This window comes from Tursiops truncatus, chromosome 6 (assembly GCF_011762595.2).
Source record: "Tursiops truncatus isolate mTurTru1 chromosome 6, mTurTru1.mat.Y, whole genome shotgun sequence".
In the NCBI taxonomy this organism is placed as follows: domain Eukaryota; kingdom Metazoa; phylum Chordata; class Mammalia; order Artiodactyla; family Delphinidae; genus Tursiops; species Tursiops truncatus.
The window spans coordinates 51,754,234-51,773,167 of record NC_047039.1 but is presented as its reverse complement, the minus strand read 5'-3'; the positions used below and the strand labels follow the sequence as shown (position 1 = coordinate 51,773,167).

The window sequence follows — 18,934 nt, the reverse complement described above, 5'->3', positions numbered from 1 at the left end:
TAGAGTCTGTCATACAGAGTGAAGTAAGTCAGAAAGAGGAAGACAAATACCGTATGCTAACACATATATATGGAATTTAAGAAAAAAAAATGTCATGAAGAACCTAAGGGTAAAACAGGAATAAAGACACAGACCTACTAGAGAATGGACTTGAGGATATGGGGAGGGGGAAGGGTAAGCTGGGACAAAGCAAGAGAGAGGCATGGACATATATACACTACCAAACGTAAAACAGATAGCTAGTACGAAGCAGCCGCATAGCACAGGGAGACCAGCTCGGTGCTTTGTGACCACCTAGAGGGGTGGGATAGGGAGGGTCGGAGGGAGCGAGACACAAGAGGGAAGAGATATGGGAACATATGTATATGTATAACTGATTCACTTTGTTATAAAGCAGAAACTAACACACCACTGTAAAGCAATTATACTCCAATAAAGATGTAAAAAAGAAAAAATAAGAAAAAAGAAAGATCTCAAACTAACTTTATATCTCAAGGATCTAGAAAAGGAGGAACAAAATAAGCCAAAAGTAGAAAGAAGGAAAAAACAAAGATTAGAGTCGAAGTAAGTGAAATAGAGACTAAAAAGACAATAGAAAAGATCAAGGAAACTAAAACCTGGTTTTTTGAAATGATAAACGAAATACACTAGACTCACTAAAAAAAAAGAGAGAGAACTCAAATAAATAAAATCAGAAATGAAAGAGGAGACATTGCAACTGATACTGCACAAATACAAAGGATCATAAGAGACTACTATGAAAAATTATATACCAAGAAATTGGACAACCTAGAAGAAATTGATAAATTCCTAGAAACAAACAACCTACCAACAATGAATCATGAAGAAACAGAAACTCTGAACAGACCAATTACTAGTAAGAAGATTGAATCAGTAATCAAAACCCCCAAAAGTGAAAAGTCCAGGACCAAATGGCTTCATGGATGAATTCAACCAAACATTTAAAGAATTAACACTAATCCTTCTCAAACTTTTCAAAAAAAATTGAAGAGGAAGGAACACTTCCAAAATTTTGTACAAGGCCAGCATTAACCTAGATACAAAAGCCAGACAACAACACTGAAAGAAAAGAAAACCATATCTCTGATGAACAAAGATGTGAAAATCCTCAACAAAATATTAGCAAACCAAATTCAACAATACATTAAAAGGAACATACATCATGATCAAGTGGGATTTAATTCCAGGGATGCAAAGATACTTCAACATCTGCAAATCAATCAGTGTGATATACCAGATTAACAAACTGAATGATAAATATCATATGATCATCTCAAAAGACATAGAAAAGCCCTTGACAAAATTCAACATCCATTCATGATAAAAACTCTCAACAAACTGGGTGTAGGAGGAAACATACTTCAACATAATAAAGGCCATATATGACAAACCCACAGAAACATCAGACTCAGTGAAAAGCTGATAGCTTTTCCTCTAAGATGAGGAATGAGACAAAGATGCCCACTCTTATCACCAATATTCAACGCTGGATATCAAAACAATTAGGCAAGCAAAAGAAACAAAAGACATCCATTTAGAAAGGAAGAAGTAAAACTGACATTATTTGCAGATAACATGGTATTACATATAGAAAACCTAAAGACTCGACCAAAAAACTGTTAGAATAAACAAATTCATAAAGTTGCAGGATACAAAATTAATATACAAATATCAGTTGCATTTCCATACACTATCAGGAAGTTATTAAGAAAACAATCCCATTTACAATTGTATCAAAAAGAATAAAATACCTAGGAATAAATTTAACCAACAAGGTGAAAGATCTGTACAGTGAAGACACTGATGAAAGAAACTGAAGACAACACCAATAAATGGAAAGCTCTTCCACGCTCACAGATTAGAAAAATTAAATATTCTTAAAATGGACATACTACTCAAGCAATCTACAGATTCAATGCAATCCCTATCACAATTTGACTGCATTTTTTCCACAAAAATAGAACAATCCTAAAATTTGTAATGGACCCACAGAAGATCTCAAATAACCAAAGCAATCTTAAGAAAGAAGAACCAAGCTGGAGGCATCTCATGTCTTGATTTCAAAATACACTGCATAGCTATAGTAATCAAAATAGTATGATACTGACATAAAAGGCACTTATATCAATGGAACAGAATAGACAGCCCAGAAAAAAACCCACTCTTAAATGATCTATTAGTTTACGACAAAGGAGCCAAGAAGAGTCAATGGGGAAAAGACAGTCCCTTCAATAAATGGTCCTGGGAAAACTGGACAGTCGCAAGCAGAAGAATGAAACTGGACCCCTATCTTACACCATACACAAAAACCACTCAAAATGAATCAAAGGTTTGAACATAAAACCTAAACCCATAAAAATGGTGGAAGAAAGCATATTGGGTAAGCTCCTTGACGCTGGTCTTGGCAATGTTTTTTTGGATTTGACACCAAAAGCAAAGTGACCAAAGCAAAAGAAACTAGTGGGACTAAATCAAACTAAAAACCTTCGCGAAGCATAGGAAACCACCAACAAAATGAAAAGGCAACCTATGTAATGCGAAAAAATATTTGCAAATCATATCTCTGATACAGGGTTAATATCCAAAATATATAAAGAACCCATACAACCCAACAGCAAAAAATAATAATAATAATTGATTAAAAAATGGGCAGAGGACCTGAACAGACATTTTTCCAAAGAAGATATATTGATGGCCAATGGGTATGTGAAAAGGTACTCAACATCACTAATCATCAGGGAAATGCAAATCAAGACCACAATGGGATATCACCTCACACCTGTTAGATTAGAATGGCTATCACCAGAAAGATAAAAGGTAAGTGTTGGCAAGGATGTGGAGAAAAAGAAATCCTTTTGCACTGTTGGTGGGAATAGAAATTGGTGTAGCCACTATGGAAAGCAGTATGGAGACCCCTCAAAAAATTAAAAATAGAACTACCATATGATCCAGCAATTTTACCTCTAGGTATATATCCAAAGGAAATAAAAACAGGATATCAAAGAGATATCAGCACTCCCATGTTCACTGCAGCATTATTCACAATAGCCAAGATATGGAAGCAACTTAAGTGTCCATCAATAGATGAATGGATAAAAAAGATGTATATATACACAGTGGAATATTATTCAGCCATGAGAAAGGAGGAAATCCTGCTATCTGTGATAACACGGATGAACCTTAATGCCCTTATACTAAGTGAAATAAGCCAAATGGTATCACATATCTGTGGAATTAAGAAAAAAATAGTTCAACTCATAGAAACTGAGAGTAGACAAGTAGTTGCCAGGGGCTGGGGTTGTGGGAAATAGGGAGAGGTTGGTAAAAGGGTGCAAATTTTAGCTATAAGATGAATAAGGTAAAGCTCTAATGTAAAACATGATGACCACTGTTTTATCACCGTACTGTACAACTGAAATTCGCTAAGAGAGAAGAACTTAAATGTTCTCATAAAAAGAAAGATTAATATGTGAAGTGTTAGATGTGTTAATTAACTAGATGGGGAAATCCTTTCAAAGTTATACATATATCAAATTATCATAATGCACAATTTAAGTATCTTATAAATTTATATGTTAATTATATAATTATGCCTCAGCAAAGCTGAAATAATATAAATAACTAAATCATAAAAGCAGTCAGAGAAAAGATACATTACTTCAGTGGAGGAACAATAAAACTAACAACTGACTTTACAACAGAAATGATGGAAACCAGAAGACAAGGAAATAACATCCTTTAAAACCTGAAAATAACTCCAAATGTATGATTCTATGCCAAGCAAATAAATCCTTCAAAAATGAAAGAGAAATAAAGACATTTTCAGGTGAACCAAAACTGGGAGAATCTGTTCCAGTACACTTCCACCAAGAGGCAGAAAAAAAATACTCCCAGAAAGAAACTCAGAAACTTACGAAGACATGAAGGACTAGAAAAAGCATCAATATGTGGGTAACTCTAAACAAATAGTGACTTCATATAACATATGTATTATAACACATAATATATAAACGACAATAATTACTTCTTGTTGTCATGAGTTTTAGTTCAACATCTATTTTATGCGCCCAGAATACCAAAAATGATGATAGGAGGGGTTCTAAGGCCACTACATTTACTATCACAGCGATGTTTAAAGTACCAACTTATATTAAACTTCAGAAAACCAAGGAAGAATGTTTTGATCTCTGGGAAAACCACTTTAAAAAGAGTAAAAGGAGGAACACCATCAGAAGGGATAAATTGGAAATCTTTTTAAATTGAAAATTTCCAAGCAGGTAAGAAAAGGAGAAAAATGGAAACAAAGAACAGATGGGTCAAGTAGAAAATACATAGTAAGCTGATAGGATTAATATCAGTCACAGTAAATAAAAATGGACTATTCCAATTAGAAGACAAAGATTATCAAACTAAACTTAAAAAAAAAGAAATATTTGGTGTCTACAAGGCACATTGACAAGACATAACTGATAAAGGTTCAAAGTAAAAAGATAGAAAAAGACATACCATGAAAATACTAACCAAAACAAAGCTGATATAGCTAAATTAATAACAAAGAAAAACACTGTAAGGCAAGAATAATTACTACAGATTAAAAGGTATAATTTATAATGATACAAGGATTAATCTGGACTTCCCTGGTGGCACAGTGGTTAAGAATCCAACTGCCAATGCAGGGGACACGGGTTTGAGCCCCAATCCAGGAAGAACCCCTATGCCACAGAGCAAATGAGCCTGTGTGCCACAACTACTGAACCTGCGCTCTAGAGCCCGCGAGCCACAACTACTGAGCCCTCTTGCCACAACTACTGAAGCCTGCGTGCCTGGAGCCCATGCTCCGCAATGAGAGAAGCCACCGCAATGAGAAGCCCGCGCACCATAACAAAGAGTAGCCCCTGCTCGCTGCAACTAGAGAAAGCCTGCGCACAGCAACAAAGACCCAATGCAGCCAAAAATAAATTAATTTAAAAAATAAAGGAGCCAGATACTTAATATTTTAGGCCATATGCCTCTCTCACAACTATTCAACTCTGCTGTTGCAGCACAAAAGCAATCATAAACATATGTAAATAGATGAGAGCAGCTGTGTTTCAAGTAAAACTTTATTAACAAAAACAGGCAGAGGAAAAAGAAGACAAAAAAAAAAAAAAACAGGCAGAGGTTCAAACTTATCCCAACGCCCATAGTTTGCCAATCCCTTCACTATCCTACAATCCATTCCCTCCTAGAGAAGCTCTAGTCGCTTTTCATTAATACCACTAAATTTTACCTCTCTCTCAGTTTTTAAAACATTCTGACCTTAATCTTACTGGTAAATTTTTATTTTAATGCTTTTCTTATTAGGCTCAATCTACTTGAAACAGGTTACTCTTGGGAGAATATGTATAACCTTTTACATATTTTAACTACAATGCCAATTATATCAGAAATTAACCTATAATTGAGATTCAAACCCAAGGAGTTTGGCTTTAAAGTCACGCTCATGGCTAGGTCACCTCACACAGTTGTTGTGGGAATTGAAAGAAATAACACGTGCAGAAAAAGTACCTTGTCGACCCTAAACGACTCCCTAAATATTAGCTGCTATTGCATTAGAGCTTTTGATCTGGATGTTTTGGGTGACCATTCTTTTGTACCTGGTCTTATTAGAAAGTAAAATTAAAATATGAGAAAGCATAAAAAAAGAAATTCATCTATAAATAAAACGTTTCTAAAACCACAGTACTAGCATGCACTAAAGTCTCAGTGTGATGATGTCAAACACCTATATTTACAGTTCTCCCTTTTGAACTTTTTTCAGTTATTAGTTTTTAATTGCTCACTCTGTATTTAATAAGGAGAATTACCACAAGGCCCCACTAATATATGCAACTAAGCAACAATAGTAAATATCTTCTTTTAATTAAACAAAATGACCATGTGTATAAAAAAGATCTAAATACGCAGAACTTAAAGATCTTCTCTCAATTGCTCTCTTATTACAAAATTTAATTGTATGTACCACCACCGAACTTGTCATTTTTAATAAAAAAAGATTTAAACAGTATAAAATGATATAAATAGGAAAGAAAACACCCTTCTCCATCAGGGAATCTATTCCTTCTTCCCTCTCTCTTCCCTACCGGTTTCTCACATGCACCCTTGCTCATACTCTGTCTGTCTCTCTCTCCCACACACAAAACACACACACACACACACACACACACACACACACACACACACAGAGGGCATTTTAAAAACACAATCTAAGTCCAAATGACACATAGGATCAGGCTCAAATACCAGTTCTACACACAAAGCACACAAGATATGATTCAGAAAACACAAAATCAGGTTCAAATCCCAGCTCTACAACTAAAACCAGTTTAATAATCACTTCCCTAGCTTTGCATCTTCAGTAACTATTTATTCAACCTCTATTAGTCTGTTTCCATCTATAAAATGGGGGAAAAATCATACCCACCTCATGTGGCTGTAGTGAGCATTAACGTGAGAATTAAAATCACACGCCCATAGCATAGTGTTGATATACAGTCAAGCCTTAACACTCCTAGGTGATGCTATTACCACCGCCACCACTAACACCACCACTCTGGGCAAATCTTGTTAACACCTATTGTAGTTCCTCTACAAAATGGAAAAAGCAATGCCTCAAACGGTGTATGTAATAACTTTTTAGGGCATCCTGCAAATTTGTCTTGTCCTTTCTCTCAAGAACTTAATGTTCCTTTGAGAACCTTTAAGAATTAAACAAGTCTATTTTTATTCCTGAGAAGAAACAAGAAGCTAACATTTTCACTTTGTTTTTCATTACTGTAGATATTTTTAAACCAATATATTATTAAGAGATCTAATATGTCACTTTTTGAAGAACTCAACACTAATAAATAATCATAAATAGATGTGGTTAAAAGGCAATATCAGAACAGGGTCCACTTTCTCAATTCCAATATATTTTAAAATGCACCAATTTGAGGGTTTATGTTTGTTGTTTTTGTTTTCAGTTTTCTGCACTTAAAAGCACCACATGTTAATAACTGTATAATATAGTCGCTCTAACATTAGTTGATATAAACATTTCTTACCAAGTTATGCTTTTTTAGTGGAAGAAAGTAATAATAGTGGCAGAAAGAAAACATCAGTGCGTAGCAAGTAAGAAGTTCAGTGTAGAAACACAACTGCAGAAAAAGCCAGTGATTATCTTCACCAACACAATTGTTAATCCTGAAGAAAAAAAGGAAAAAGAAAAATTATTTCAGACTTTAATGTTAATTTTAGGACGGTAAAACTAGACGCAAACACACACAAACTTCACATAAAGCACAAACTTCATATGTGCTTTACTTCACAGAGATAAGCTAAAGTCACTCAAACCTAAAAGCAAAGAGTACATAAGATATGACACAAATATGCCACTTCACATTTGTAAAGCACATTCTACTTTTTAAAGAAGTCCTGTATATGATTCCCCTTCAACTCAACAACAACCCAGTGAGGCAGGGAAGAACAGATGGCAGCCTCCTTGCTTCACTGATACAAAAAAGGAACAAAGGAGTTAGGACAATTGCCAGAGGATGTACAGTTAGGAGAGACAGTGGTCAAGAGAACAAGAACCCTCTTCTGTATACTGCTCTTCCAACCGCAGCATTCTAGCTGTGCAGACCAATTTGAATGATGTGAAGTAAAATAACTTAAACCTGCCACTCTGAGATACTGCTAAGCATTCACAATTTTTCTTACTTTTAAAATCTAACCTTGGTTCCTGAAAATAAACACATATCCAAAAGTATTTATAAATTCTTAGAGCTACATTTCCACCAATACAACAGTGAACCACAACTAGGAAAAAGGATTAATGTCATAATCCCAAAATATTCAAGATTAATGCAAGCTGACCATATTATTGTTCCAAGGTTATTTATTGTACCTAAATTTTCAAAATATTTTACAATTCCAGCAGAAAACCCTAGTTCAAAACTACAAATTACCTTTCACAAATGTTTTCATTTCAATATAGCATTACACTGCCACTGTTTGAAAAAATAAATAAATAAGGTCAAATTCCTAACTTAAATTGTTGTTTTAAAGGTGTGCTGTCTAACTGTTTTTTAAAATCAGATATATAACTGAACCGAAAACCTGGAAGAGGCATTTCTTAGACTAAAGAGTGCATGCTTTGTAAACAAGGAAACTTCCTGTGTTTTGTTATCTGCAGGCAGGGCTACCAGAGGAGGGTGCTTCTGTATGCACTCAAAAATACTCTTCAATAGCTGTTGCTTGAAAGAGGACTTATACTTGCCCCATTCCTTTCTGTCCCCCCAAAATTTGAGAAATAACTGCTATGCTCATGGCGTTCTTCTTAAGCGCAGAACTTTAAGAAACACTAAGATAATCTACATGTAAGAGTTCTTTTGGTAGCAAGTTCCTTGGAAGGAGTCATTAGAGCCAAAAATAGAGTAAACCTTGAGGTCATCAGAGAACTGACCTCCAAATCCAAAGCTGTTAAGCAGCTAAGATAATGCAGTTTCTGAAAAAACTCAAAAATTCTCCTTGCTTCTAGTTATACTGTACATTTCGCTCACTCTCTGAATATCTCAGCACTGCTCTATTAGGGAATTCAATCACATAAATCCCTGAATCTACACAGGCCCCCTGGTCTACCCTCCCTTCCTAGGCTCCAGCTCTTTGTACTTTCACTCTTCTTCCCACCAGTGTTCTGAGAAGGTGACAAAAACTATGGAGGCACAAGGCCTAGGAACAGAGAGCTCACCCCAATCTTAGAATTTTGGTTAAACAGCACTTTATTTTGTCACCAAGTCAACCTTTATTCCTTGAAAATAAATCAATAAATAAAATCACTCATCTATATAGTACCAAAACAGTTCCTAGTTGATTATTTTTTCAGCTTAAGCTATTGCATTCACTTAAAAGGAGGTATCAATATCCAACCAACTATCTTGAACATTTATTATACTTTTAATCAGAAATATTACTCTAAAAAGTGTATAAAATTGAGTTTTTAAGTGTGATTATCCCTTACCTGAATACATGTTTTATATAGCTTTAAAAAATCTACTACTATTGCAACTGTAAACAGAACACTGAGGTTTGTAAAATCACTTGAGAATTGATCTGTTTAAAGTCAAGGCACATTTTTTCAACACCAACTGTATGTTATATACTAAACTATCCTGTTGATGGAATTTTCAACTTTTTTACATAGTAACAAAGTGCTTTTACTTTTTCTTAATCTCAGGAAATTACCTTGTATTTAAACAATCAGTTTATAGTGAAAACCAAATTCTTACTAAAAGCTTGCTAATAATAACTTGTGTTATCAAAAACAAGGGAAACTCTAAATTGATTAGCATTACTAGGCAAAGCTAAACTCTACCCTGAGTCAACCTTAGATAAATGCAATTATAAATTTAAGAAGATTATTATGTAGCTAACTTTGCATATATGCATGTATGTGTGTACAAACATAAATATATATGTATATAGATATATTTATAAAGTGCTACACCATACCAGTTTAAATATTTATACAGAGATCCCATGCTAGGAAAGCAGAATTAAATACAATATCTTTTTCACAGATTTTTGTGACAGCTTTGAAATGAGATACAATGAAGAACTCTCACAGCATTTGTTTTCAAAAATTCTATTTCTCAACTGAACATTTTCTTTAAATATTACAAGAGAGCCCCCTATTGACCAAAAATGTTGGCAGTTCAGCAGAATCAGCTAACTACCACTTTTTACACATCCAGCCAGCATGTAATGTTAATACCTATTACCAATTCATAGCACTGAAAAAGGCTGAAAGTGGGTGAAATGAGGTATAAGGGTATCTGAAATGTGTTACTCTTTAATTAAACAAACTGGAAGGGAAATACAAACAATGAGATGTATACGGTTTATTACAGTTAGAAACAATAACAGCTACTATATTTATATTTAAGTATTTTCTATGTCAGATACTACACTGAATGCTTTACATACATCGCCTCATTTAATAAAACCACCTTAGTTTTTTGTATATTTGGGTGCATGTTAATTCTTAGTTTTCTGCTCAAATATCTCCTTGTGAGAAAATATAGGATCTCTGGAAAAAATGACTTTGGGAGTTGACAGAACCATATGATCAAATAAAGGGATCTTCATTAAAAAGGTTTTCTTAAACTGTGTAACTCTAATATAACCTTTGTTTAAATCTGCTAAGTACTAAGATTTATTTTTTACTACCTTTTTTTCCAAAAAGTGAATTACTTCTTACCACGGACAGTGATGATCCATTCTCCTAACACAGTGGCCGCAGCGGCTGCAGTGATGGGAACGCTTTGGTCTCATCAAATTACACTTGTTACACAATTCCCAGAACTCCCTTTCTAGAGGAGGAAATTAAAATCCATTTAATAAAGGCACATGAATAATGTTGAAATTTAGCAACAAGTGTTTAGAAGAGTTTATAGGAATTCTTTGATATATATGTCTAAGTGTCCAGTGAAAATGTCTGCCAAAAATGTTGCTGCTCTATTCTATGCATGTTTTATTTTGTACGTTTCTAATTTTAAACACTATAAAAATAAGACACTATTAATAGTTAAACTAAGAGATAGAAAACAACATATTTGAGTTTAAGCATATTGCTGTAAGTAAAATTTAATGACAAAACCCCAAAGTACAACCAAATTATTACATTAAAACAGAATTATATTTAAACAAATTAATTTCTAGAAATTTATTATCTAAAGGCTCTAAAGAAGAAATAATGCTGAGTATTGGTTTCATAGATTAATAAGTCAAAATTAATCGTTATGATATTGTAAGAAAAACAGAGATGGCATCCTCCCAAACTCCCCACACGAAACCATTTTTTAAAATATTAATGGACTCATTTGGGAATGTTTATGAGAGAGGGTTGGAAAAAGATTTTTTAAGAGGTTTAAGAGGTACTAGAATTTAAGAGGTACTAGAATAGTTTCAGAGGTGAAGAAGATTACAAGAAGATTACTATTTAATGGAAATAAAGGAGTCCTTTACAAAATTCTATCCTACCACCAAATAGCAATTTCCTCTAGTCTGTTGTGAAAGAGCACACAATTAAGCTTTGTGCTTAAAAACATGAAGTTTACAGGAATAAAGGGAAAAGTCATTTGTTTTCATTAAGAACTGCTCTAATTAGATCCATAAAAACTCTATGGGACAGTCATCTACCAAGATAAGACAATTGTTATATAGAACATATCACTTTAATATTTCTTGAAATGGAATTTTACTTTTATAAAAATTTTTAAACTTTATATCACTTATGGAAAACTATATCCTAACCTCACTAAAAGTATGGGCATAGTAAAATTAACCTAACTCCAATACTCAGAGTGAGTATTAGTATATGCAAAATGTGACCCAGCACACAGTAGGTAGTAACTAAATCCCTGCTAAAGCATGAAAAGTTTAAAAAATTTTTTAATGAAAGATTCTAAATATAAGTAATAGAATTGTGGGTAGTTTTCAATTTTCTAAAAAGATACCCTATTTTAATTCCATTATTTCTAGTTTAATGGCCACAAGTAAAATCAAGATACTGGAATTTTATAGTAAAGTGTTGGAAAAACATTCTGCTACCAATGTCTCTGAAGAAATCAATAAAGTATGAATAAAAGCTATATCAAATCAACTGTTCATTCCAATAATATGAAAGTTGAGAAATTATCTTTTACATTTAAAATATTTCACTTTAAAATAAAATTCTCTTCCGTTTCTTACTTACAATTCTTATTTTAATGAAAACATATTACATGAGAGAGCAACAATATTAAAGCTTAATTTAGGTACAATTGAACTATGATAATTTAACTGTTAGTGAAACAGAAATATTTCATTCGTAGCATAATACAAGGTCACAAGCATGTCACTTTTTTTTTCCCCTAGATGTTAGTGGATGTTAGATGTTCCCAAATATCCCAATGTTAAAACTTTGAATTCACATACTACAAGGAATATGGTCAGGAAGGAGACTCTCTTTGATGAGCCGATTTTCATTAAAAGACAACATGAAAACATTATGTTCTTAAACCAGCCCCTTAAAAAATAAATATGGGGTATTCTCTATTGGCAATTTCAGCACATAATACTGCAAAGAATAAATTATTTCATACTTAAAATGTTGTATCCTCAGAAAAGAGCGTTTGGCTAGAGTCAGAGAAAGACTGTAATTCATTCTGTAGTGTAGACTATGGTTGGCAAACTACAGTCCACAGGGAAATCCAGGCCACCACCTGTTTTTGTGTGACCCATGAGGTAAGAATGTTTTTTACAAATTTAAATGATTGAAAATTATAATGATCATAACAATAATAATTTGTGGCATATAAAAATCTTGGAATTTAAATTTCAATGTCTATAAATAAAGCTTTATTTGAACACAGCTATCTATGCCCATTCATTTACATATTTCTATGGCTGCTTTTGGGTTACAATGACAGAGCTGAGGACTTGTGACAGAGACCATATGGTCCATAAAGCTAAAAATATTTGTTATCTGGCCCTTAACAGTACAGAAGAATGTGCTGACCTATGGTCTGGTACATAAATTTGTTCAAAGAAAGGGTTTGAGCCATTTAAGACTCAATTTAAGATGTAAGAATCTAAAATGAAAAATACAAATGAAAATGCACATTTTCACACACAAGTACACACACACATTTATGTTTTTAGAAAAGAAAAAAAATCACAATTTTTAAAATCCAGAAATTAAAGTATTATCTATGTTTTTGCTTTGCAGAGCAAGAAAAAAAGCCATCCATCTTAACCTACCACCCTATGTATCTATAAACCATTTCTTAGTCTTCTCCCTTTTTTCTTCAGGGTTTATTCATGTCCAAACAGGATCTTGGTGACTGATACATTCTGGTGTCTGATGGTCACCTACAAGACTTTTGTACTACCCATCTAACAAAATAAAAGCCTATGGGAGACAGAATCCAACTCCTAATTTATGGTAGCTATAGAAGATAAAAAATGAACAGATACATTTTTTAAAGGAAAGAAAAATCAAAACATAAAACAAATAAAAGAAAAAAGGTAAACTCTATAAATGATAGATGCTCTTTAATGTAAGGTAAACAGCATCTCATTGTTTAACAGGGAACCTTATTAATGCTGTAAATGCATGAATGACTATAAAGCAAGATTTGGTTTGGTTTATCCCTCAAAAAGGAAGGAATCACCTTCTATTTGAGTCTTTTAAAAGACTCACATATTAGGGGGCCTTTTCTCAATTACCATATCTCAAATCACAAAGTAATGTTTTGGGGAGAAAAATATAACTTGAAACTACAAAAATCAATACAAGGGTTGGGTTTTAACAGAGGTTTTCTGACAGAATCGGTTGCCAGTGTAGCTCTGTTACAATACCAAGAGACTTCGGAAACATTAAAATGTGATAAATGAATGCATGTTTTTTTGGTTGGGCAAATGGGAACTCTTCACTGAAGAAAAACAGGCCAAATGTCAATGAGACCAGATATAATGCAGATATCCAAATAGTTGGCAAGATGCCATGGTGTCCTCCATCACTGGAGTCTATAAGCTAAAGGTAACACAGCAGTTTCAGGTGGATTCAATCTGACCCACAGGTATAATCCGTTTGGTATTTACTTTAAAACAATGCTTTAAAAATTTTGAATTAGTTGCCAATATTTTTAAAAATCATGAAATGTCTCATAAAAATTGAGATTCCATATTTTCTCTTCAAAAATTGCAGTATCTAATAATACCAGGCCTGTATGACTATTTCACTGTAGCTGAATAGTGCCACTCCCTTTAGATAAGATATGAGATTTTCAACGTAAAATAGTTCCTCCCTGGCCCCTTTCACTGATTTGCAGTATCTGACAGATGTAGGCATTTGAATGTTTGACCACAGCAAACTAAAGATTTCATCAGAAATGAGTCCTGAGTTAGGAAAAGCCTGCTTCTTTGATTTTCTGATAACATTGGGTTTTAGAGTTGAAGTAGAAGATACATGTATCAGGGCTTCCCTGGTGGCGCAGTGGTTGAGAGTCCGCCTGCCGATGCAGGGGACACGGGTTCGTGCCCCGGTCTGGGAAGATCCCACATGCCGCGGAGTGGCTAGGCCCGTGAGCCATGGCTGCTGAGCCTGCGTGTCCGGAGCCTGTGCTCCGCAACAGGAGAGGCCACAACAGTGAGAGGCCAGCGTACCGCAAAAAAAAAAAAAAAAAAAAGAAAATACATGTATCAATATTTTAGAGAGCCTTTGGTTTAGGCTAGTAGAGAAGAGGGATTCTATACAAATTACAGAGTGCCATCCTCCCTGACCAAACACAGGTACACGCGCGCGCACACACACAATAACCACTAAATGACAGTGATACTGCTTCTATAAATTAATAAAAACTAAATATTCAAGATAATTTTCAGAAACTTCTACATAAACATCAGTGTCATATCATTCCCACTTAATCGTTAAACTTGCAAGACCAAGTAAGCCCCAAATGATGGATCTCAAAAAACAATCAGAAACTCAGGAGGCTATATAAGTGACTTGCCAGTTTATCTAATTTTAGAAAGAATTAGTACATTGGTTCCCAAACTTTGTGACACACTAGAATCACCTTGGATCTTTCAAAAATATGGATACCTGGCTCTCACCCCCAGATACTCTGATTTAATTAATATGGGATGTGATCTGGACATTGAGATTTTTTAAAGCTCCCCACGTGGTTCTAATGTACAGCAAGTTCGGAAACTACTATAAAAATTTTTCTGGTTCTATAATGTATAACAAAGACATATAAATTTCTTTCTAGAAGAAAGTACAGAGAGTTCTCAAAGCTTACATAGCAAATGATGGAAAAGTGAAACTTGGGAAAGAGGGTAAAGGAGGTTTACTATATCTGGCATGTAATAAAACAAGCAATACATTTGTAATTTTTTTGTGTTGCCTGAATGGTTACTATGCAATAAAGTGACCAAAAATTACCTTCATTGACACTAGAATAAAAGGCTTTCAAAATTTTCACTGAATTGTTCGAACTTGAAGAAATATAGGCAATAGTATTATAATACTACAAATATTTAAGCAATATTATATCAATAATATCATGAGGTAAGTGGCACCATCAAAAAATTCCTTTACTAAAAAAAAATATAATTTCTCAGTAATTATACAGCATTCAACAAATATTTACCTAGCAACTATTACTAAGTGACAGAGACTATTTAGGCATTAAGGATACAGTACTGAACAAATGAAGAAAACAAAACAAAGAATCTACACCCTCACAGAGGTTACACAGATCTAGAGTGGGAGGAGGGAGAGACAAATAAATAAACAAGTAAACTGAAAAGGAGAGCCAGAGAGTGGGGGATATGAGGAGTCAGCTGAGATTTGTGGTTTTAAATTGAGAAGTCTGGAAAGGAAACAACTGAGGAAAGACTTGAAAGTGGCGTTACATGACATATACAATTAATATACTAAAGGCAGTCAAATACATTAATAAAGATGATAATTCTGGCATTGTAAAACTGATAAATCTGAAAGGTACCATACCTCCATGTGGGATCTTTGGGTTCTCAGGGAGTCTTCCTGGATCAGTTATTGAGGCCCTCACTAAGGCAACCAGACAAAATATGGCAATGCCATAGAATACTTGGAAATAAACAAACAAATAAGGAAATAAATAAAATTAGTATTTACCCTTCAAAATATTTTTCAACAAGCATATCTAAAGGATAAATGTATATTTTAATTAATACCATCAGGATAAATAATTTTCAAAAATAAGATGGAAAGATGATTAATTCATTTCATTCATCAAATAATACTGCCAAGAGGATTATCTAAAATGTAGTAATTTTACATAGTTATTTTGTATAATAATAACTGATAAACTTGTTATAAACCAGATTCTTTATTAACAGAAATTCCCTACTAATATTGGTATAAATGAATCCCTTTTAATTATTACATGTACTATATTTGACAGAATCAAAGCAGCATTTTTAAACCTATTCTACAATTAAACTTTTCATTAACTCTAAGTAGCTAGCTTCAAAATTACACTGGGTTAGTGATGTTCAATTGCTCTTTTCAATAGATCTTAAGATAGTTAATTTGAAAATAAAGAATCTAGAAATTTTTGTGTTTTAAAATGAATAACTAGAAAAAATAACAGTAAAGGAAAATATATTCATTCATCATAATTCTACCTTTTAGATGAAAAAGAAATAGGCATTTTGTTGGGGGGATAAAGGCACTGCACCTGTAATAGGAAACTTAGTTCAAGTGCTAACTCCAGGACTGACTGCATGGTATTGGTCAGTTTTATCATTTGTAAAACAGATTATACTTCCCACAGCTCTTATGAGATCAAAATGACATAATGTACATGAAAATGATAAATGCCATGTACATGTAAATCATATCACTTCAATCTTATTCTTTTAATCATAAGCAAACCATCACCATTAAACTATAGGAGAAAATAATTATCCAGAAGTTCAAAGTATTATCATAATCAAAATCATAATCAATAACTTTTATATCATGAAACTTTTTCTCAATAATGTGTATCATAATCATTCTTAAAACTCCTTCCACATTTGCAATAAGTATATAACAGAAACATTAAAAATACACACAGACCTACACAAATAGCACTATTGTGCCAGTCTTTTATTAAACAAAATGGTCTTTATATATTTTGTAGAGTTAGGTATGAAGATATCACATTTATCTAACCCTGCAAAATATATAAAGGCCATTCTTTTTAAAAATGTCCATAATTTAGTAAATAACTTCATATTAATAGCACTGAATAATATTAAAAGGAAGGTTATTATAGTGGTATTTTACTCCAAAAACATTCACAATGAGAAAAAGCTTTAATTATCCAAAGAAATAAATAAAGATCTAGAAACTTACTTATTATTAATATGCCTGGAATATGTCCTTCTTCATAGTGAGGAAAGAGGACAATTTTGGGAATTAAAACAAAGTTGTATAACCAGACAAAGACAATCAAACCCATGCAGCACCAACCATGTGGGTCAGCAACAAAGTGAATCCGGAGACCCATTTTGCAGTCCTATGACTGCCTGCCAACCCACAAGGAAAGATCAACCTAAGGAAAGGGAAAAAGAAAAATTTACTTATATAGGAAAAATTATTTGAATAAAACAAAACTACCTTTTTGGCAACTATAAAATGACACTTAAATTTTCTTTCTATGTATATTTTTGACAAAATAGAACACTTTGGAAAACAAAGGGAAGTTTTAGCCTATTAAAATTTCACCATAAGCTTCAAATAATTTAATTTCAATTTTCATATGAATTGGAATCACAGAGTATAAACTGGCATTACCTTCTGAAGTTAAACACAAGTCTGCCCTTAACTCAGCAATTCCATGTGTAAATTCAAGAGAAATGAGTGCACATATTCACCAAAAGATATGATTAAAACTACAAAAAGGTTTTATACATAAGACTAACTGATAGTAATACAAGTCAAAAGAGTGCTCATCTTGTGGTGGGAGGGGTGTTTATTAATTGGGAAGGGAAATGGGGGAAACTCTGGGGAGCTAGAGATGTTCTAGATGTTGACCTGTTGCCTTACAGATATCTACATATGTAAAAACTCACTGAGCTATATACACTTAAGATTTGTTCAATTTAATTTAATTTTAAACCACAACAAAATGCTTAAAAATCATTTTGAAAAATTATAATAAAAAGTGAGAAGTAATTACAAATTGCCAAAAATACTTAAATTCATGGAATGAAGCCCAACTAATATTACTATCAATTCGAGAAGACTCCTGCTTAAATGGGGCTTTTTTCAGTTCAGTGTTAACAAAATGCTAATAGGCCTCACAATGAGAGGCTTAAAGATACTTCTACATATGGTATTTAAAAAGTGACCTAGGGCTTCCCTGGTGGCGCAGTGGTTGAGAGTCCGCCTGCCGATGCAGGGGACACGGGTTCGTGCCCCGGTCCGGGAGGATCCTGCATGCCGTGGAGCGGCTGGGCCCGTGAGCCATGGCCGCTGAGCCTGCGCGTCTGGAGCCTGTGCTCCCCAACGGGAGAGGCCACAGCAGTGAGAGGCCCGCATACCGCAAAAAAAAAAGTGACCTAAAATATATCCTTACTTTAGTAGCTATAATTTATAAACCTTAAATAATAAATTACTATATGAGGTCTAGGGGGCAACTTTTTTACCTAAAATACAATGGAATAATACAATAATACACTAGGACAATGTTTCTCAAACCTATAAGCAAACTGGAATCAGTTGAGGAGCTTTTTAAAAATACTTATTCCCAGGCCTCATTCCAGATGTACTGAATCATAATTCTTTACAGAGTAATGCTCAAAAACCTATAAAATGTTCTAAAATGCTCCCCAGGTGTCTCGATACAGCTGACGGGTATCCAGGAACCACGGATCCAGGAGCTTCACTAAGACTTCAATGTACAGCAATGAGCTGAACTCAGTTCAACAAATATTCATTGAGCCTCCACTATATACTGGTCACTTGCTAGACACTGTAGATACAATGATGAATAAGACATGGTCTTTGCTTAAAGGAACTAACAGTCTAATTGGGAAAAGAGCCATAAAATGGGTTTAATATAATACATTCCAGGGATGTGGACAAGATCTTACTATAGGCACAGAAAGATGGGGACTGATTAAATCAGGGCAAGACCCCCCTGCAGGGGAGTGAACCGAGTTCAATCTTAAAAGAGTAAAAGTTATCCAAGCAAAGAAAAGTGACAACAATACTGCAAACAGAAGGAAGAGCAGGAGGTAGACAAGAGTAAAAATTGTAGGAGGTATTACAAACTGCCATGATAAATCACAAACCTTTCAGTGGAGAGCA

At 33.8% G+C, this 18,934-nt stretch overlaps 1 protein-coding gene across 5 annotated transcripts in view; it reads right to left on the bottom strand.

Annotated features, from left to right (window-relative positions):
- The window catches only part of ZDHHC21 (zDHHC palmitoyltransferase 21), a 76,767-nt gene that overhangs the window by 46,914 nt on the left and 10,919 nt on the right, over window positions 1-18,934 (bottom strand). For 4 of the 5 annotated variants that reach the window (XR_002176327.3, XM_019934849.3, XM_033858084.2 and 1 more), the window contains exons 3-6: window positions 16,976-17,174; window positions 15,602-15,700; window positions 10,301-10,412; window positions 7,107-7,245 (exon numbers count right to left, since the gene is read on the bottom strand). Coding sequence is in view for 4 of the 5 variants with exons in the window: in XM_019934849.3 (XP_019790408.1) it covers window positions 7,107-7,245; window positions 10,301-10,412; window positions 15,602-15,700; window positions 16,976-17,129 (504 nt within the window). In the remaining variant the exon portion in view is untranslated. Of the gene's footprint in view, window positions 1-7,106; window positions 7,246-10,300; window positions 10,413-15,601; window positions 15,701-16,260; window positions 16,319-16,975; window positions 17,175-18,934 lie in introns of those variants that run through there. The other variant, XM_033858086.2, reaches the window with a different exon arrangement.